A 22,307-nucleotide genomic window follows, 5' to 3' on the forward strand; every position below is an offset into this window, starting at 1 on the left:
AACTTTTAATCTAAATGTCTTTCGAGTTAAACAGCAGACTTCTCTCTGGTGACGTACACTGGTCTTCTCCAAACATTTAGTTCACTCAATCCCCACTCCGTCCTTTGTGACAATCAACTGCAAGTTCAGATTCAGAACTTCCTCCATTCAATGAAAAAATAATGTCCAAGTCCCCTACATTTTTTTCCATTGCACACGCCTTTAAAAAAATAAACATTTACTAGATAAGCAAAATGACTAATATTGACTCAAAGTTGACTCAAAATAAACTGTTTGCCAATAGGGTAGGAAAAAGAAACTCAATTTCAATTCTTATCCCACTTGTTTTAATTTTAAACCTCACAAAATGTTATTTATTTGACTAAGTATCAAGTCATTTTGCTTCGAAAGTAAATTTATCTTGTTTTAATATGACACTGATATTTTTATTGGAAAACAAGAAAATAATGATTAAGAAAATGTTATTTTTTGTGGTGTAAATGTGCAAATCACTCTAAAATCTGCAGGGCGCATATGACTAATGTCTCTTGCGTTTCCTGAGATGATGATAACTAAAGCAGATAGTACTTAAGTGTTGTGGTTCAACGAAGGAGGGCTTCAAACTGTCTAGCCAAATTGTAGTAAGTCAGTATCATATGCATGACAATATGTGAGAATTCCACCCATTACTAATGGATAATGGGGTCATGACAATGGAGAGCATTGTTAGCACAACCATCAGCCTCTATTCATTTGGAACAACCCCCTTTATAATTAAAGCTCTCACGGCACTGGTGGCCAATCAGAACCAGAGTCGTGCCTCAGCGGGGGTGTGTGGCTTTGGGGTAAGGATAAGGGGTCTGAGATGCTGAACTACAACCCCCTTCCGGGAATTCTTTCTATATAAAGCAAGAAAAGTTGACCTCATTGGGATGATGCACTGCCTGTATCTTTTATATGGCTCTTTTTGTCCGCACTGCTGCTGAACTACTTCCTGTCTCAACGGACAGCGCTGCCGGAAATTTCTACTCCGGGCGGGAAGTCTGTAACTGCCAAACAGCAACTGCGTTAGCAAAACAATAAATCTTCTTTCCAGAGGGGATAAATCTGACAAGCCCACTGTTTTCAGGCATGCACACACACAACTCCAACGGCCTTATTCAGGACAAACGAGCACATTGACAGCAACAGTGAGACGTGAACGGACATGTGTGAGGGGGGTAAGACACACTGAAGGTAGCAGAGTGCATGTGCGCTCAAATACAGATTTGCTTGTCTACTACCAGCTGTCAGCGTCAGTATCAATACTTCTTTCAAATGAACATCTCATTTTGAAATACAGAGACAACTGTAAAGATTTAGCAAGATAAGAGATTAACTGTTCCCTGAGCTGACCATCCCTGCTGAACATGATGATTTTATCATAACGTGTCCGATGGGAAAGCGTTAACATCCTACTTTTAGTGTTTAAAAGTATCAAATTCAACGCATCAAATTTCCTCATAGTGTTGATGGTCAAGCTGAGTGACTGGGTGGGAGCAGGGTCAGAGGTCACCTAACCACCTCAAAAGACGACGTTGCCAAAGTGAGCTCCTAGGAGATGGGAATGGGAGCCCTGAATGCCCAAATGATTGAGTTGTTAATGTTTGTTTCAGAGCTTAGTAGGGAGTTCTAAGTAAGGACAGGATAAAAATAATGCTTTCAGGTTTTGGATAAGATTAGCATATTAACAGTCAAGGTGGGGTCATCAGCTGCATTATAAGTGCCCCATCCTGAACAAACACAAGAATTAATACCAGTAAAACAATTAAAATAACACTAATATGATTAGAAAAGTGTTTTACAAGGCTATGATCACATAATGTTCACCTGTTATTTATTGGCGCAGTAATGTTGGCCCATAAAATCCAAAGCATTCAAACGGGTTGGTTTTGAATTATATAATATGTCTAAGAAATGCTTCCTTAAGGTCAATTAGTCAACTAGTTGTTAAAGTCACAATGTAATGTATTGCGACGTACAGTACAGTCCAAAAGTTTGGAACCACTAAGATTTTTAATGTTTTTAAAAGAAGTTTCGTCTGCTCACCAAGGCTACATTTATTTAATTAAAAATACAGTAAAAAACAGTAATATTGTGAAATATTATTACAATTTAAAATAACTGTGTACTATTTAAATATATTTGACAAAGTAATTTATTCCTGTGATGCAAAGCTGAATTTTCAGCATCATTACTCCAGTCTTCAGTGTCACATGATCCTTCAGAAATCATTCTAATATGCTGATTTGCTGCTCAATAAACATTTATGATTATTTTCAATGTTGAAAACAGTTGTGTACTTTTTTTTCAGGATTCCTTGATGAATAGAAAGTTCAAAAGAACAGCATTTATCTGAAATACAAAGCTTCTGTAGCATTATACACTACCGTTTAAAAGTTTGGGGTCAGTAAGAATTTTTATTTTTGTGAAAAGAAATTAAAGAAATTAACACTTTTATTCAGCAAGGATGCATTAAATCAATCAAAAGTGGCAGTAAAGACATTTATAATGTTACAAAAGATTAGATTTTAGATAAACACTGTTCTTTTTAACTTTCTATTCATCAAATAATCCTGAAAAAAAATATTGTACACAAATATTTTGTACAATTGTACACATTAAATGTTTCTTGAGCAGCAGATCAGCATATTAGAATGATTTCTGAAGGATCATGTGACACTGAAGACTGGAGTAATGATACTGAAAATCAGCTTTGCCATCACAGGAATAAATTACTTTGTGAAATATATTCAAATAGAAAACAGTTATTTTAAATTGTAATAATATTTCACAATATTACTGTTTTTACTGTATTTTTATTTAAATAAATGTAGCCTTGGTGAGCAGACGAAACTTCTTTTAAAAACATTAAAAATCTTAGTGGTTCCAAACTTTTGGACTGTACTGTACATCTGTGTGAAAAAGATTTTCAAAAAAGATAAAGGCAGGGACTTGATTCTACTAATCACTTGTTAATTAAGTGGAGAGAGACCTGAATGCAAACTTGCAAAATTGTAAGAAAGGACCGGGGTTTCATCAACAGAGAAAAGTCAGCCATTTTCATTGGGATGGTCAAGTTTTAATCAAAAATATGAGGCCAAAAACCCTTTCTATAGATGAATAGTTGATAATAAGATCCATAAGATCTTTTTAAAAAACAAACAGGATGAGCTTCCACTTCAAACCAACTTTAAGACGACTTGTCTTTTTAAAAAAAAATATATGCACATCCTTTTAAAATTGCACCTTCAAAATAAAACCCAAAGATCTGTCAATATCTATGTTTCCATCCAAAGTTGCGAATTTAACTTGTGTGCAGATTTAAAATATTGCATAAAACATTTGTGAATAAAGCACTGTTTCCATCCGAAGAGAACAAAATTATCACTTCCTGATAAACTGCTGCTAAATATCACTGAGAAAAATGGAAGTTGCTGCAGTAGAAGCCACTGTATAATAATTTTTGTATATAATAAATTACTTGCGCCTCAGAGTGCGCAGACAAAACGCATAAACGTTATCATGTTATATTGTATTCAGATGCCTGGTGTTTGTGAACCAGATCGCTCCACTTCTGGGAGAAAATTATATCGAACTACATTAATGACAGACTTTGCTCAGGCATTACAGAATGACCAAAACAGCATTTCAGATGCTGTGCAACAAGATCAGGCCACTGGTTGGTCCAGTTATGTCATCTCATCACAAAGTCACGTCTTTTTTGAGGCGCATCAAGGAATTTATCCGTTAAGAGTGTTTCCATCCCAGTTTATGTGCATATTTTTGTATTGCATTAAAAATTATCCAACTCAGTTGAGCGCATAAATGCACATTTTTTTAAATTTATGAGCATCTTGCCGTTTCCATCCAGCGTTTTTAATGCAATATCCCAAAAATTGCATAAAAATAGGTGGATGGAAACATAGCTAATGTCTTTGCCAGAGCAACAAAAACAAAACGTGTTAAGTACATGACAGCTGAAATTCAATGTATTTTTTAAAAGCCACATTACAATATACAAAAGAACAGAATAATCATCGTCTGAGAAGATGAAAAAAAAAAAAAAAAAAAAAAAAATCAAAAAGCAAGTTATTGGCCCGCGAGACGCCCTCAGGCAGAGCGCTGGAGATGGGCCATTGGGTGCTTTTCACATTGAGCTCAAAGGTCTTGTTAAAACACTGGTGCTAAACTGCTGTCACAATGCTACGTCCTTCCTTTGTCTGCACACTATTGTGTACCAGATATGCAAACAGTGGAAAACATCCCATTGTGAGATCCCATTCTGGATCAAAGATAAACCTCAGCATGTCAAAACATATATTTACACTCACTAGTAGCTGGAACGACCACAAAAGTGTCCATTAACTTCAGACAATGGTCTCTTATCATATTAGAGTTTCTTGAGTGGTGCAAAACTAGAACACCATCTGAAGAATTTTAAACAAGCTTCAAACTTGAGCTTCATAGAGACATCGCAATGTTAAAAGCATCAAGTGTCCAATGTCATGCCCCTGCTCAGCTTCTGAACAGAGAGAACAGAGAGCCATCAATACTACGGCTGATCAAAGCTCGGTAGTGTTACATCAAACGGTCCACACTCACAGAAGGTTTTCAACCACCTCTTTTCATCTATTTACACTTCAGCATCTGTGTCATAATCAAGCGCAGGGTGGAAAAAGATGTTAATTTAATGAATTTAATTAATTCGTACATCTGTAACCCTGCACTAAACACATGCTCTGTGTTTTTCTGGCAGTGCAGCACCACCTAAAGCAACATGTGTCCACGGCTCACATTATGTGACTTCAATGCTTGTAACCACAGTAAAGGCGACAGAAGGTATTGTGGGATATCAAAGAGGGTTCTGGTGGTTTCCTGTAACCATCAGCCGATTTTAAGAATTAGACCAGATTCACTATCTCATATATCTCATATATTAGATTCACTATCACATCTCTGATTCTTGAATACAGGAACAAAACAGGCAACAGCTCAAAAACTAAGTATAGTTTACATATCAAGGAATTATTTTGATTCAACATGTTCATTAGGTTTGGGTTCAACCTCATGATTCTTCCATTTTTTCTCAAAATGTTCATTTGTCATCACTGTCAGATAAAAAAATAAAAAATGTATGTGCCATTATGCCATACATATAATTTATTACAAAATAAAATGACAAATTCAGCACTTCAAGGAATGAATAAATCAAGTGTACAGGTTGGTTACTAATTTTAAACACCATCCACTGAAATGTCAACACAGCCATCACTATTTTTATTAAATGCACTAATCAAATTTTTTGGAGTTACCTGTTACTAATAGGGCAATCTTAAAATTAGGGGGAAAAAATTAAGAAATAGTCTTAGAGAAATTATATAATAATTCCAAAAAATTCTTTAGAATTTGTATGATATAAATATGATGATTGTGAATATATATATATATATATATATATATATATATATATATATATATATATATATATATATATATACATACACACACACACACACACACATACACACACACATATATATATATATATATACACATACACACACACACACACACACACACACACATATACATATATATATATATATATATATGCACAGCAAAACAATTCTCACCAGAGTCTGAATGATGTTGTTGAACTCAAATGAAGTGAAATATGGAAAGATCTTATCTTATCTGAAGATTTTATTTTTATTATTTTGATAAATATGTGTTAACCAAAAGTAAGGACACAGTTGTAAAACATTAAAAAGAGGTAGCCAACTATATTCTAGTGATCATCTCTGATAACTTAATAATAGAATAAAAACAACCTAGTAATAGCAGGTAAAGTTGTGAAACCTGTTTTGTTGCACGACTCAAGATCAGTAAACAGTACTGTAGTTTATCCTTTTCTTTTATCAAAGGAGATCAGTCTGAGATTACAGTAAGAGGAACACTAGTCAAAACTGAGCTTTGTTTATAGTGAAGTCAGTTCAAATCAAATCAGTTCAAATACATATGGTCGAAACAGTTGGCCTCCGGCAGTGATGCTGATTTAATGACACGACTGAACAAACGACAGCAGCAAACTGAACAAAATACCACATTTGACTGACTCCTCGTGAGTCGTGAAGTCGTGGGAAAATCATCTCTTCATTCACACAATCACCATATTTTCCTTCATACTGACTTATCGCCGATTTCTAAAGCAATTTAAGTTGTATCTGTAGTTTCCTATTAAGTAATAGTTAATTTACAGATCTATAACTAGTTGAGCGGCTAACGTTAACGTACAGGCGAGACACCGCGCTAACCTCTCGTGTCAAAACTTGATTCATTTTCCAAAAGAAAGATTCAAACTTACCTTTTTCCAGCCATTTCTTCTCACATTGTACGGTTAAACCACAAAAAAAGTATAAAAGGGTAGCGTAAAGACGGTAAAACTTTATCTCTTCGGTCTGTCGGACGTCCTGCGCGAGGGCTTCGTGATATGTTCAGAGTCCTGAATGCTCGACCGCCTGTGCTGCGTGCGCGTGAGCTGGGGGTGTCTCGTGAGCACCACTCTCTCTCTCTCTCTCTCTCTCTCTCTCTCTCTCTCTCTCTCTCTCTCTCTCTCTCCACCCCCTACACACAGATACAGCAACTCAAAAACAGTTTACCAGACACGGAGTAAATGTGACGCCCAAAAAGTTCAGTAAAACAAACTACATGTGGTGGAGAGTTTTGGTGTTGGTTTATACTACACGACAGGTGCAAGTTCAGGTGGAGTTGGATTCATATGTTTGATTGCCTGAAGGGATTTATATCGGATTATTCAAAATAGCGCCACCTGCTGGCGAACAAGGCAACACAAAGTGTCTCTGTTATGATATCCTGCTGAAAATACAGCATAAATGTAAAATAGTTTAGGTTTAGGCTGCTCTATCTGGTCTCCAAGCCTGGTTTTAACTTTTTTATGCAGCAGCAGCAGGGTAAAAGAAATCACAATCACTATTTTCATGACCTTTCAGGATGACAAAAACAAGACGAGAGACCTGTACCAACAGAAATCTATTTTATATGTGAAATACAATTTAGAATATTCATAACTGCTGAAAAAATAATGGTTTAAATGGTCTTCCAGATTGGATAAACAAAATCTTCAGATGATCTCCCAATTTGAGGACATTAAAGGATTAGTTCTCTTTCTAATTAAAATTTCCTCATAATTTACTCACCCCCCATGTCATCCAAGATGTTCATGTCTTTCTTTCTTCAGTCGAAAAGAAATTAAGGTTTTTGATGAAAACATTCCAGGATTTTTCTCCTTATAGTGGACTTCAATGGAGCCCAAACGGTTGAAGGTCAAAATGACAGTTTACAGTGATCCCAGATGAGAAATAAGGGTCTTATCTAGAGAAACCATCACTCATTTTCTAAAAACAAAAAACAAAAAATGTGTATATGTTTTAATCATAAATGTTCATCTTGAACTAGCTCTCTTCTTCTTCTCTATTAGAATTCTGGCAGTGTCGACACTGATAAGTGTATTACTGCCCTCTTCAGGTCAAAGTTTGAACTAATTGTCATATACAATATTCTAGTGCAAGTATATAACAATTAGTTCGAACTTTGACCTGTGCAGGGCAGTAATACACTTAGCAATGTCTACACTGCCGGAATTCTAATAGAGAAGAAGAGAGCTAGTTCAAGATGAGCATTTATGATTAAAACTTACACTTGCAGAATCTGTGAAAATGTGAATAATTTTAATAAAATAAGTGAGATCATACAAAATGCATGTTATTTTTTATTTAGTACTGTCCTGAGTAAGATATTTTACATAAAAGATGTTTACATTTAGTTCACAAGACAAAACAATAGCTGAATTTATTAAAATAACACCATTCATAGGTTTGTGAACCATTGATTCTTAATACTGTGTGTGGTTACCTGATGATCCACGACTGTTTTTTTTGTTTTGTGATGGTTGTTCATGAGTGCCTTGTTTGTCCTGAGCAGTTAAACTGAGCTCTGTTCTTCAGAAATATCCTCCAGGTCTTGCAGAAATTTCAGTTTTCAAGCATTTTTGCATATTTTAACCCTTTCCAGCAGTGACTGAATGATTTTGAGATTCATCTTTTCACACTGAGGACAATTGAGGGACTCAAACACAACTATTAAAAAAGGTTCAAACATTCACTGATGCTCCAGAAGAAAACATGATGCATTAAGAGCCGGTGGGTGAAAACTTTTGAACAGGATGAAGATGTCACAATTTTTCTTATTATATTTAAATATCGTTGTTTTTCATTTAGTACTGCCCTTCTGAAGCAACAGAAGATACTTGCATGTTTCCCGGAAGAAACATTAAGTACAATTTACCTTGATATTTAAATTCAAAAGTTTTCACCCCCCGGCTCTTAATGCGTCTTGTTTCCTTCTGGAGCATCAGTGAATGTTTGAACCTTTTTTAATAGTTGTGTTTGAGTCCCTCAGTTGTCCTCAGTGTGAAAAGATGAATCTCAAAATCATTCAGTCACTGCTGGAAAGGGTTCAAATATGCAAAAAATGCTTGAAAACTGAACAATGTGCAGGACCTGGAGGATTTTTCTGAAGAACAGAGCTCAGTTTAACTGCTCAGGACAAACAAGAGACTCATGAACAACCATCACAAAACAAAAAAACAGTCGTGGATCATCAGGTAACCACACACAGTATTGAGAATCAATGGTTCACAAACTTTTGAATGGGGCCATTTTAATAAATTCAGCTATTGTTTTGTCTTGTGAACTAAACGCAAACATCTTTTATGTAAAATATCTTACTCAGGACAGTACTAAATAAAAAATAATATGCATTTTATTAAAATTATTCACATTTTCACAGATTCTGCAAGTGGTTCACATACTTTTTCATGCCACTGTATATTATTTATTTATTTTATTTATTTATTTTTTTAAGAAAATGAGCGATGGTTTCTCTAGATAAGACCCTTATTCCTCGTCTGGGATCGTGTAGAACGCTTTGAAGCTGCCCTGAAACTGAAATTTTGACCTTCAACCGTTTGGGCTCCATTGAAGTCCACTATAAGGAGAATAATCCTGGAATGTTTTCATCAAAAACCTTCATTTCTTTTCGACTGAAGAAAGAAAGACATGAACATCTTGGATGAAATGGGAGTGAGTAAATTATCAGGAAATTTTAATTAGAAAGAGAACTAATCTTTTAAAAGTGCCCAAAACCCCTTTAAAACTAGGCAAAAGATGAACATGAGAGACCAGGAAATCGGTTTGGTTTTAGTGGTTTTTTTAAAGTTCTGTTTAAGTTGTTTTTTTAAAGTTATTGTCTTTTTTTTACTGAACAAAAATATATAGGGGGAATATGAAAAAGAAGTAAACATGGGTATTTAACACTTTATTCACCAACTACTACACCTTCATTGTTTTCCATATTTCAAGCCAATGGAAAAAAGCAAAACGGAGGGAATTGGTTTCTGATGACACCTACACAGATATTTCAATTAAACTATTATAACACATCATTACTCCAACACTGTTTAGTATGTTATTCATAAGTGCATTCAGATAAACATAAAACATTTGTTAGACTGAGGGTGCTCTCAAAGAGGAACTCCCATATGTTCAGTCTGGTAAAAATATACTAATATTTACATTAATTGCACATACATTCCAATACATATTATGCAGCATTCAGTTCCAAGTGTTAACTTACAGTAGCACCATATTTCAAAAAGCAACATTTCCATAAACGGAATCACACAAGTTGCAGGTGACATTAACATTATACAGCACAACATGTGTAAAGTATCATGACGTTTCCTTGGGATTTTCGGTTTGAGAGTTATATTACAATATCCACAGCAGCAGAGAAGTCAGAGCACATCGGCCCTGCATTTAACACAGTATCAGAGTCCCACATCATAGTCACACAGGAATGATAAAGGAGTGGTGTGTTTATAGATGACAAGTTTATATCTCAATGATGAGCCATGTGAGTTTTCTTGTCTTTTCAGAGCAGTGAAGGTGATCGATCTTAGTCACAAAATGATAGGTGCTGGGTTGGATAGAGATTGGCTCATTAAAAAAAAAAAAATCCATTATGGTAAAAGTTTCCATGGTGGAAGTCTTTCATTAAAAAGTTCCCAAAAAATGTAGTGAATCAAAAAAAATAAAAAATGTAAATAGAAAAATGCATTGAGAGAGAAAATGAGATGACCACACTGCTATAACTCTCTCCGATTCCACACTTCATTATCGCTGGACGTTTGCACAATTTACTTGCTCGGGTCCTCGGGTCAGGAGTTCATCGGTTCACATTCCTCACCTCTGCGCATCCTTCACAGTGGATAGTAGAGACAAACTAACCTACCCATCCTTCCCAGATTTGACCCCTGTGTAAACAGACAATAAGAAAATCTTAGTTCTTATAACAGGACTCCAGGTTTAAGCAGAGTATGAACAACATAAAGACAAAAGAAGGTCATGTACAAAATGAGGACAATGTGTAATTATGGCAGTGGGACAGTCTGCACCACTCTGTACTTTGTTAACACACTTCTTCTTATCAGTAATGAAGGACTCTTGTCGTCACGTGTGCATATAAAGGAATGTCAGGGGAATTGAAAAGCTGCTCATGCAGCGAGGGACAGCATGTTCATACACTGTATGACAGAGGGAGGAGGGCTAGTGAGGATTAGTGCTGATAACTGGCTGGCTGAATTATATTAAGCAGATGGTGTGTACAACAAACTCACATTGATTTGGAGGACGGTTTCTTCACTTTTGGCCTCTTTCGACGATGAAGGGGCCTGAAGCATGTGGAGAAAACACACACACATTGGGTTTCCATGTTTTATGGAGACTTTCCATAGACAATGATTTTTATACTGTACATTCTATCCCCTAATCCTAAACACAACCCTCACAGAAAACTGTATGCATTTGTACAGTTTCAAAAAACATTACTTTGTATGATTTATAAGCTGTTTTCCACATGCGGAACAAAAAAATGTCCCCACGAGGTCAAAGATTTCTGGTATTACCACAATGTAAGGTTTACCAGGACCACCCACACACGCCACCACATGCCAGCAAACACACATAACAAAAATAGGAAATCATTTCTTTCCCCAGTTCCAGATCTGATAAAGCCTTTATAACTAACTTTATAACTAATATACTAATATAGTATTAATAAACATTATGTATTATATAATTTATTTTTTTAAGTTTCTTATGCTCACCAAGGCTGTATTTATTTAATAAAAAAGTAAGTAAACACATTGTGAAATATTACAATTTAAAATAAATGTTTTCATTTTTTTTTTAAATGCAATTTGTTCCTGTGATAGTAAAGCTGAATTTTCAGCATCATTACTCCAGTCTTCAGTGTCACATGATCCTTCAGAAATCATTCTAATATGATGATTTGGTGCTCAATAAATATTTCCTATTATTATCAATGTTGAAAACAGTTTTGCTGCTTAATATTTTTGTGGGAACCTTGATACATTTTTTTGGGGTTCTTTGATAATATTTTTTATAATATTTATTCAGCAAGGACATGTGTGACATAAGTGACACAAAACCAGTCATAAGGGTCAATTATGAATAAATATTCTGAATAAATAAGCTTTCCATTGATGTATGGTTTTTTAAGATAGGATAATATTTGGTTGAAATACAACTATTTAAAAAAAAAAATCTAAATATTGAGAAAATCGCCTTTAAAGTTGTCCAAATGAAGTCTTTAGCAACGCATATCCACTCACAAAAATAATTTTTTACATATTTACGGTAGCAAATTTACAAAATATCTTCATGGAACATGATCTTTACTTAATATTCTAATGATTTTTGGCATAAAAGTAAAATGATAATTTTGACCCATATGTATTGTTGGCTATTGCTACAAATATACCCAGACTTATGATTGGTTTTGTGGTCAAGGGTCACATGTTTAATTGATCAAAATAGCACATTTATAATGTTACAAATATTTCAAATATATAGAATCACATATATAAACATATTAATAATATTCTCTTAAAAATAAGAATGAAGTCATACCTATAATCGTACAAAGAGTTTCTTTCTTTTCCGCCTGTAAGAGAAATGATGTGTCATTAGGTTATAAATCGTATGTTTATTGGTATTATGTTGAAATGCAACATCAAACACATGGCATGACTCACCTGTCTCCTGATTGCACTCTTTGTGACCTTTGCAGCTGCGCAGTTTCATGAGCTGCTGGTGCATGTGATTCACTGCATCACGATCAAGGGTGCTCACGCCATTCATCAGCTGCACACAGCGAATAACAGCAGTGGAAATGATGGGGTCCTCAAGACTACTTGACAAATCTTATTAAATGATTATAAATTGTAAAGGAGATAAAAAGATAAAGAACTACCTGATAAGGATCTGTGTTAAGATCAAAATACTCCAGGAAGCCAGTGGCAAACTCACAAAATAGGAAGTTGTGTGTATCATTGATAGTCCTAAGACACCAGTAAGTATTATTGTTGGCACTCGTGCAAGCACAAAATGGCCCCACTGTCAACGCAAAAAGATAATATAAGTGAAATTACATCATTATATTTAACTATTAAGTGAAAAAAAAGTTTTTGTGACATAAAAAAAAAAAAACTGGTGTGATGTGCTATGCAGTACTTGTCCAGAAGGGGGCGGTCTGCCAATGTTGGTTGTCATGGGTGAAGCAGGTGAGGCCAGGCATGCTGCAAGTGTCATTATTACGGAGGCGCTTCAGGAGCTTCCTCAGCTTCTTCCTGCGTTTCTGTTCTTTCATCAGCCACTGTTTCTTATCTTTGGAGGTCATTCTACTTAGATTAAAGGAAAAGATGACTTTACTATCAACTGTTAGATTTCAACATTAGCAACAAGGCATTAATGTGCCTTCCTGTTAATGATAGATGATGAATTAAAACCTACTTGACTGAATGTATCCTGCCTGATTTGAGTTTGAACAGTGCTCTATTGTTGTACTGATACCTTTAAGGAAAATATTACATGATTATGTAAGCCAACAGTTAATGAAAGTATGAATAGCTTTATTTAAAGTGATAGTGGAGGCTTACGTGTTTTGGTTGCATTCACACTCTTTTGGTCGAACCTGCTTTAGATGCCCTTTGACCTCTCTGAGGTTCTTTATTTTGGTCTGCAATGTCTCAATCTAATCAAAGAGCAAAATGTGGTTAAAAGTAGAACTTAACCCAGCTAACTGAAATATGTTCTATGAACGTTTTGCAAAAGTTATGGAAATGTTTTCTGAATGTTCAAAATGTCCAATTTTTAAAAAGTTTAAAAAAAAATTTTTTTCATGGTTATATGAATGTTAAGGGAATAGTCCATTTTATAATTTTGCAAATGTTATGGGAACATTACTTTTGAATGTTCTCTTAACATTCTGAAATAAGTAGCAACATTTTAAAAAAAAACATTAGATGAAAGTTCCGTCTATGATGTATAAAAATGTTATTGTGCTAACGTTTTGAGAACATTATTATAACTTTGAACAAACATTCTATTAAAGTTACTGGAAGAACACTCATTCATTACTTTGAGAAAAGGTTGCCAGAACATTTTGAGAACATTGCCTGTTAGTTGCGAATGTTTCAAATCAAAGTTGTTGTTTTTTTAATTCAGGTTGTATTAGAACAATTTAATCATGATCTTACCTCATGCTCAATGTGTAGTTTGTGATCTTTCCATGCTTGTAGAGATTTATATAATCCACCATCACACCTGACTGTGTCGTTCATCAGTATTGAGCATCTGAACAAAAAAGAAACATTTTACAATATATAAAGATTTTTTTGTGTTAATTATTAACTGACAATAGCTGATATCATCCACAGTAACTGACTGTCTGTAATGAACCTGTAGGTGACTTTAAGAGCAGCAGGTGGCGTAAGGGTGTTGAAATTGTTGTCTGTGGGTCCCATTCCGCTATACTCTTCATTCTCTCCATACACGGCTTGCTTTCTGCCTAGCATAAGGCTGGTGTTCAGGTTGAGGGGCTGGTAGCCCTTCTCCAGGTCCAGAGTATACACATTTGAGTCCAAGTGATACGGAATAGAGCGAGCCCAACGATTCCGTGGTAAACTCTTCTTGGTCTTCAACTCTGGAATATTGTACATGGACTTTGTTACAGATACAGGTATATTATTGCTTAAACTGCCATCATACCTATACCATGGACTAATGTGGTCTCCTACATGAATATGATCCTTAAATATTAAAGTGTTAGGTTCACCCAAAAATGAAATTTCTGTCATTAATTACTCACTCTCATGTCGTTCCACACCTGTAAGACCTTCGTTCATCTTTGGAACACAAATTAAGATATTTTTGATAAAATCCAAAGGCTCAGTGAGGCCTCCATTGCCAGCAAGATCATTAACACTTTCAGATGTCCAAAAAGCTACTAAAGACATATTTAAAACAGTTCATGTGACTTTAATGTTATGAAGCGATAAGAATACTTTTTGTGCGCCAAAAAAAACCACACAAAATAATGACTTTATTCAACAATATCTTGTGATGGCGGATTTCAAAACACTGCTTCATGAAGCTTTGAAGCTTTACGAATCTTTTGTTTTGAATCAGTGGTTCGGAGTGCCTAAGTCACGTGATTTCAGTAAACGAGGCTTTGTTATGTCATAAGTGTTTTGAAATTTCAATGGTTCATGTGACTTTGGCAGTTTGATACGCGCTCCGAACCACTGATTCGAAACCAAAGATTCGTAAAGCTACGAAACTTACTGAAGCAGTGTTTCTAAATTGCCCATCACTAGTTATTGTTGAATAAAGTAGTATTTTGCTTTTTGGTGCACAAAAAGTATTCTTGTCGCTTCATAACATAAAGATTGAACCACTGTAGTCACATGGACTGTTTTAAATACGTCTTTAGTAACTTTCTGGGCATCTGAAGGTGTTAATTATCTTGCTGTCAATGGAGGCCTCACTGAGCCATCAGATTTTATCAAAAATATCATAATTTGTGTTCCGAAGATGAACGGTCTTATGGGTGTGGAACGACATTAGGGTGAGTAAATAATGACAGAATTTTCATTTTTTGTGTGAACTAACCCTAAAGGAACTGGTATATGTTTGTCCTATTTGGAGTTTGACAGTATAAATCATCATCCAGTTTTATTGCAAGTAAGAGCACCTTAGACATTCTTTTGTTCCACAGAATAAGGAAGTCATTCAGATTTGGTATGACATGAATGTGGACAATTTATTTGAAAATTTGAATGTTGGTGTGAACGGTTTTGATGTGCATAATTATCCAGCCCCTTCTGGCCAATGCCACTCTGGCTGTAAAAAGTATGTTTCTTCATAAAATAAGCCATGTTTCCTGACTTATTTTATTTTTGCTACATATAAATCTGAAATATTTCATTTTATTATAGTAGATGTTTACTAGTTCAATTTTTTGGAGTATAAAATACCTTTTCCTGATGTAAAATTTTAAACATCACACTTCCAAAGAGTTCCAAGCAACTGCCACATTGCAACTGCCTAATAAGTAAGAGTGCTAACAAACAGCTTTTTCCAGGCATCCTTGGAACTAACCCCATTATTAATAATGATTCTAATATTTTAAATACTTCATATATTAAATACTTAGATGAGATTGAACTCTGAATGTGTCGAAATGCTCCCACAATGTTCCGACATATACAATTATTATTAATCTTTTCCGTAAGACTCCTAACAACTGAGCAAGCAAGAACACCTGGACAAAATATGTGAAACTATACTGTGACGCACTCTTTTTGGTGAGTGCCTTCTTCCTCTTGAGAGGCACGTTGGGTTCACAATCACAGTGGTCCGATGTGGAATGAGCTCCATTGATTTGTCCCCTGTTGGCAGCCATCAGGCCCAGAGCACGAGGTGCATAGAGACCCGCCATCCCTTTACACTTAAACAGCCTCGGCATGCCAGTGGAATCCTCAATACACTGCCACTTCTGCACAGAAGAGGAGTGGTTACTAAGCACTAAAAAGCACTAGACAGATGGCAATCACTGGAAATAATCAAGGGAATATGCCATGGTAACTGAAAGTGAATATTTACCTGCCCCGGCTGCTCACAGGGCGTCTGGTACTCAGCTCTTTGACACAGGTCTCTGACCCGCTGAAACTTTGGCAGCGAATTCTGTTCCACCTCTTTGCCATCTGCTAGCTTATGCAGAGGCTTCCTGTAGGTCGGAAAGAGATCACATCAGGTTGCCACTCAAAAACAGCAAAGAATTAAATACAGCCCATATTCGAAACACGTAGATGTGTCCGATGTCAGTGTGCCATCTGGTGTCTCTCTAATGGAGCCGTGTCTAATCAATTTCTGGGGATGAAAATCTTTTTCCGAGCGATACAGTGTAAGAGTTTGTGATACGGAATTCAATTAAAAATGCATGGGTTCATCTGGCCTGATCAAATGTACTCACCCTCTCTCTACCAGGAATGAATCCCGCCACACTTTCGCCTTCTTGTAAGAATGAAACCTGGTAAAACTGGAAGAATATAATGAGGAAAAAGGAAGTGGTTATGAATTGTGAGCATGAAATGTTTTTTTGGGTGTACTTTAGCACCTGTTGACAGGTCGTTCTGTTTCCAACAGCTTGAGGATAGACTTGCCATCCATGTCTAAGGGAATATCCACTCCGGCCATGTCAAGCAAGGTAGGGGCTAAGTCAACGTTCAGGACTATGTGCGGATTACTGCAGGAGATCACAAGCTTATAATCAACAATGTGTTATTTGTAGCACTTCGCATTAAAGTTGTGAGGTTAATATCTTTGACTCACATGGCACCTGCTTCCACATTTGGCCCTCTCAGGTAGAAGGGGATTCGAATGTCAAATTCATATGGCATTGATTTGCCCTTGACCAACCCAAACTGGCCAATGTGATAGCCATGATCAGACATGTAAATGATGTAGGTGTTATCAAGCTCCCCAGTTTCCACTAACATATTGTAAACCTGTGGGGGGAAAAAAAACAGTAAACGGCACGTTACAACATCTAGGCTAGTTACGCACAATCATTTCTACCTTTTTCTGCACAGTTCAGAGGTATCTCTTATATGTTTTAGACACTGATGTGCCTCACCAATCAGAATGCCAAGTACCATGGGTTTACATGTACAAGATATTTGTCTTTGGCTTAGTTCAGTAGAAAGAAGATTCTGGTTTTGCTAGTTATTCCAACGCAATCTCACAACAATTCGTATGTATTTTACGAGGTGGTTAACATGACTTCTTATGACCTCACTTGTACGTTTTTGTACACTTTGTCTAGACCCCAGTGATGGGTAGGTTTTGGGGTGGGGTTAGGGGTGGTCCTTCCTGGTGATGCTTTCTGTAAAATTGTACAAGTGAGGTCGTACGAATTAGCCACCTCATAAAATATGCATGAATTGCTGTGAGATTGGGTTGGTTATTCTAGTAAACTAACATATATTGCTTTCATAAAACAGTTTTATAAACAGGATGTAAATATTGTGTAAGTTGCACTACCATTCAAAAGTTTGGGGTTGGTAAGATTTTTTCTAATGATTTTTAAGCATTTAAGAAAAAAAAAAAAAATATATATATATATATATATATATATATATATATATATATATATATATATATATATATATATATATATATATATATATATTTTTTTTTTTTTTTTTTTTTTAAGAAAAATTTGTTTTTTTTAAGTTTCTTAAGCATTTATTTGATCAAAATACAGTAAAAACAGTAATATTGTGAAATATTAAAAGGAATATTAAAACAAATAATACTTTTCTATTAAAATTTTTATTTTCTATAATAGTTTTCGATTCTAATATATTTTAAAATGTAATTTATTCCTGTAAAAGCAAAGCTGAATTTTCAGCATCATTACTCCAGTCTTCAGTGTCACATGATCATTCAGAAATCATTCTAATATGCTGATTTGGTGGTCAAGAAACATTTCTTAATTATTATTAATGTTGAAAACAGTTTGTGCTGCATAATATTTTTGTACAAACTTAAACTAAAATAGAAATTTTAATAACTTTTAATCATTCTAATGTGTTCTTTCTGAATAAAAGTACACATTTCTAAAAAATAAATAAATAAATAAATACTTACTGACTCCAAACTTTTGAACTGTAGTGTACTTTCTTATAACAATATTGCAAATTTCTGTTTGTCTATTTTGCTCCGCCAAATGGAAATCATTTTAATGGAAGGCACAGAAGAACGTGCATCTCAGAGCATCACATAGTAGTTGGCATGTCGTTCCTGAATGAATCTGTTTTGAAAGAATCAGTTCAGTGAATGATTTACTGACTTACTCATAAACAGTCACTTCTTGGTTTGTTCCTGAATTAATTATTTAATTGATTCACTCACTCATTCAGTCACTTACTAGCATAACGATGTAACTTGCAGTAAGAGTCAATGAAAAATTTGCACTACTTATGGATAGGCTGGCACAGTGATAAAAACATATCAGTAGTGTCAGCACTCTTACAACACCACACGGACAAAAAAAAGAAAACATACAAGGATTTGAACTAACTTTTATCTAAAATTTGATCTATGTGCTATATTGTGAGGTTATCATGATCTGTGACCTTCTCAACGCTGTCATCCACTGAAAGCAGGGTCTGCAGCCTTCTTCTCTGTAACATATTGGTAAACTGCATGTGCACAGGCTTCATAGGTCCTGTGTAACGCAGGATCCAGTGCTTGTCTGCGTTGGGGGCGTGGTTGTAGCTTGGTGTTCTGTGAGGGACATTTTCAGAATTTAAAAATGTTTTCTGTGCCATTAGAAGAAATTATACATTTTTATATATTTCTCTGTCTCTGAATAAAATTTTAAATTGTTGACAAGGAAAATGATAGTCACAGTCCTACATTTTGTGCATAACTTGAGGGTACAAACGTCTGTGAATGGAGAAGCTTTGTGTGTAATGCATTGTGTGCTGCTTCATGGTGCTGAATAACATTGCTGAGAAATTTCATTGTGCTGCAGATTGAAAATGTCATTGTTGCAAAATTGTGCATTGTGCTGCATTCTGAAGTCCTGTTTCATATTGTAATAGGCCAATGCATTGTCGTCTTTTGTTTTTTTTTCACTGTTGTTTGTGAAGATTTGATTTGCATAAAGTTGCACCAGCTGCAGCTTTAAGAATGAGCAATTAAAATGATCATTAGAAAAACAATAATAAAATAACAGTGAACTTGTGATTGCACATGTGTTTCCATAAAATAACATGCTAATTTATAACAGAAAATAACAGAAAAATTTGCAGACTAATCAAATACCACAACAAGACCAACAAAAATAACAGTACATGCACTAGCAATAGGCTTTATACCTCTAATGGGACCTATGAATGAATACAGATGCAAACAATAAATCATGATATTATAATAATAGCACTGTATATCTCTCATTTGCTGGAGGCACTATGGAAACAATTACTGTACACAGAATACATAATCAAACCTCTGTTCCTGCAATAAACCAAGAAAATAAGTCATAAGTGTTGGTCCATTAAAAGTAGCTAGTGTGTAATGAGAATAGTGGCTACAGTACTATACAGTGAGCATTATTTATTAGGCTGTCGTATCCCAAATGGCATGGGAACATTTGATAAAGTGCTGAAGACTGAAAAATTGATACTAAATGAGACTTATGAGACCACATGAAGCTGTGAACTCATGCAGACTGAATTCTCCAAGTGTGTAAGAGAGAGGGAAAAAAAACATAAAGAGAAAGAGTCTTACATGTGTTGAGATGCATTGGGGAAGGCACTGCTGTACTGAGGTGCTGCGTCCTCCGGCCCATGGGGGGCAGCGTGGCTCAGGACCATCATCACAGGCCTGTGCGGATACATCCTCTTTGACATACGGAAGTAGTTGATACTGTCGTTTGTGATTACATCAGTGAGATAGTCCTGTAAAAGAAGCAATATTAAAAGGGAAATCTGTCTAATACAAAAAAGTATCATTGTTATATATTTACTAAAAAATAGCATTACTCCAGTTTTTCAGTGTCACATGATCATTCAGAAATCATTCTAATATGCTGATTAGGTGCTCAAGAAACATTTCTTAATTATTATCAATGTTGAAAACAGTTGTGCTGCTTAATATTTTTGTGGAAACCGTGATATATTGAATATAAATGATGAATATAAAGTCGAAAAGAACAACATTTATTTTGAATAAAAAACTTTTGAAACACAGTGAATGTCTTCACTGTCACATTTGATCAATTAAATGCGTCCTTGCTGAATAAAAGTATTAATTTACTTGAAAAAAAAAAATCTTACTGACTCAAAACTCTTGAACGTTATTGTGTAATTAAATCTTAGACCATTTTTGTCCATGTTAAAAATGTATTTTCATGTTATAAGCAATAACTGATAAATAACCAAGTAATTTTGCTGATTGCCAATATAAATTGTTAGTAAGGGAATAAGGGAATTTAGGCATATTGGCATGATGTTCATTTTGCAATTTGATGAAGATTACAATTAAATACATTAATAATTTAATAACACTGTTAAAGATGGTCTTTACATTAGCATGAAATGGCGGCAAATCTACACTAAATTTAAAAACAGAGGAAATGAGCGTGTTCAGTTAAATAATATTTAAAATCTAAACTCTCCAATATCAGCCGACAACCAATATGGTACCAAAATATTGTACATCCTAAATATATTGGTAATATGGTAAATACTGTTGAATGAGCTTACAATGTAAACCCTAATAAGTTGAGACTTTAATTTAATTGAGTTGACCTAATGTGGTCTTTTCATTGAATTAACTTAAATGTGTAAGTACAGATAACTTAACCCTAATAAGTTGAGACAACTCAAATGATTTGAGGAAAGTGATTCCCTCAGTTCAACTGAGTAATGGGGAAACTGATAACTCAATTTAATTGAGTTGACCTAATGTGATCTTTTTATTGAATTAACTTAAATGTTTAAGCACAGATAACTTAAAAGGCAAATAAAATATTACACTCTGCCTATACTGTATGTAGGAAATACTATTAGTTTCATCATACAATATTCTTTGAAAAGAGACAGCAGACAACCTTCGGATACTGTGTGCCATGCTTTTCTCGGATACCGTTCCGGCACAATGTGTAGTTGTAGAAACGAGAGTTCTTCACCAGCGCTACCCATTCTCTCCAGCCAGGAGGCACATAAGAGCCATTATACTCATTCAGGTACTTCCCAAAGAAGGCTGAAACAGAAATCAATTATTTTGAGATCAAAAAGCAACTTAAAATGCAGAAATACTGCATATAAAAAACAATAACTGATAATTATACATGCTATCTACTAACCTGTCCTGTAGCCTGAATTGTTGAGGTGGACGGCAAAAGTGTGTGGCTCGTGGTGGGCCTGCCAGGACGGTGATGAGCAGTTCTCGTTGTTGGTGTAGGTGTGGTGGTTGTGCACATATTTTCCAGTCAGGATGGAGGATCGAGAAGGGCAGCACATCGGAGTGGTGGCAAACGCATTGGAGAAGTGGGTGCCGCCCTGCATCATTATACGCTTTGTTTTGTTCATGGCCTGCATGGAGCCTTTAGGGAAAAACGGGGAATGTATGTAGATTAGAAAAAGAGGGAGACAGCGAAAAAGAGATTCAGATTGTTTTATGTAACAGATGCTTGACCATAAATTTCCTCCCTAAAAGGGTTTGAATGAAAAGCCTGAACAAAGACCAGCAGCGAGCCCATTATGTTGCCACTTCAGTGATTAAAGTGCCAAAAATCGAGTAAAAAAACAGACTGTTTGGCACAATGGACCATAGCAGTTGGCCGATGCTACTGGACTGAATGTGTAAGATACCCTTTTTCCAGAGAACTGAATTAAATATGATAATGATTCATAATTGTGAATCATACTCTGTATAAACTCACACGAGGTCCCACTACGCACATATTCACAACCAAACACAGTATGAGAAATGCAAATAGGCAACGCACCGAGTTCAATGTCCTGGTCATCAGTGAGAATGAGAATGATGTTTGGACGAACGTTTCGTCGATCCCTCTGAAGACGAGACCTGAGCCTCTGGCCTGAGAGGTATATGGTTCCATCCGAGGGGCAGAGGAACGTCAGTATGAAGGCAAGGAGAAGGGTGGCCGGTCTCCACCCAACTGCCATGACTTTAACCTGTCTTCCACCTCCCACACTAGTTATTAAGGTCACAGTTTCTTCTCAACCTGGAGAACAAAACAAGAGT

The 22,307-nt window shown here is 35.5% G+C and overlaps 2 protein-coding genes across 3 annotated transcripts in view; both read right to left on the reverse strand.

Moving 5' to 3' along the window:
* Positions 1-6,558, reverse strand: part of arhgap46a (Rho GTPase activating protein 46a) — a 34,367-nt gene extending 27,809 nt beyond the window's left edge. For both annotated transcript variants that reach the window (XM_067388131.1, XM_067388133.1), the window contains exon 1: positions 6,386-6,558. In XM_067388131.1, coding sequence (XP_067244232.1) covers positions 6,386-6,399 — 14 coding nt within the window. In that variant the 5' untranslated portion in view covers positions 6,400-6,558. The remainder of the gene's footprint in view (positions 1-6,385) is intronic.
* A 2,931-nt stretch (positions 6,559-9,489) lies between these two features.
* sulf2a (sulfatase 2a) overlaps positions 9,490-22,307 on the reverse strand; it is a 31,961-nt gene continuing 19,143 nt past the window's right edge. The window contains exons 3-22 of the mRNA XM_067387291.1: positions 22,048-22,287; positions 21,403-21,642; positions 21,148-21,299; positions 19,824-19,993; positions 18,665-18,815; positions 16,857-17,032; positions 16,642-16,770; positions 16,498-16,563; positions 16,128-16,251; positions 15,822-16,020; positions 13,923-14,166; positions 13,721-13,817; positions 13,121-13,215; positions 12,975-13,034; positions 12,696-12,862; positions 12,436-12,578; positions 12,218-12,326; positions 12,093-12,126; positions 10,778-10,831; positions 9,490-10,414 (exon numbers count right to left, since the gene is read on the reverse strand). Of these exons, the coding sequence (XP_067243392.1) occupies positions 10,384-10,414; positions 10,778-10,831; positions 12,093-12,126; positions 12,218-12,326; positions 12,436-12,578; positions 12,696-12,862; positions 12,975-13,034; positions 13,121-13,215; positions 13,721-13,817; positions 13,923-14,166; positions 15,822-16,020; positions 16,128-16,251; positions 16,498-16,563; positions 16,642-16,770; positions 16,857-17,032; positions 18,665-18,815; positions 19,824-19,993; positions 21,148-21,299; positions 21,403-21,642; positions 22,048-22,228 (2,622 nt within the window). The 5' untranslated portion in view covers positions 22,229-22,287 and the 3' untranslated portion in view covers positions 9,490-10,383. The remainder of the gene's footprint in view (positions 10,415-10,777; positions 10,832-12,092; positions 12,127-12,217; positions 12,327-12,435; positions 12,579-12,695; positions 12,863-12,974; positions 13,035-13,120; positions 13,216-13,720; positions 13,818-13,922; positions 14,167-15,821; positions 16,021-16,127; positions 16,252-16,497; positions 16,564-16,641; positions 16,771-16,856; positions 17,033-18,664; positions 18,816-19,823; positions 19,994-21,147; positions 21,300-21,402; positions 21,643-22,047; positions 22,288-22,307) is intronic.

Source organism: Chanodichthys erythropterus, chromosome 6, assembly GCF_024489055.1.
Source record: "Chanodichthys erythropterus isolate Z2021 chromosome 6, ASM2448905v1, whole genome shotgun sequence".
Classification (NCBI taxonomy): Eukaryota; Metazoa; Chordata; class Actinopteri; order Cypriniformes; family Xenocyprididae; genus Chanodichthys; species Chanodichthys erythropterus.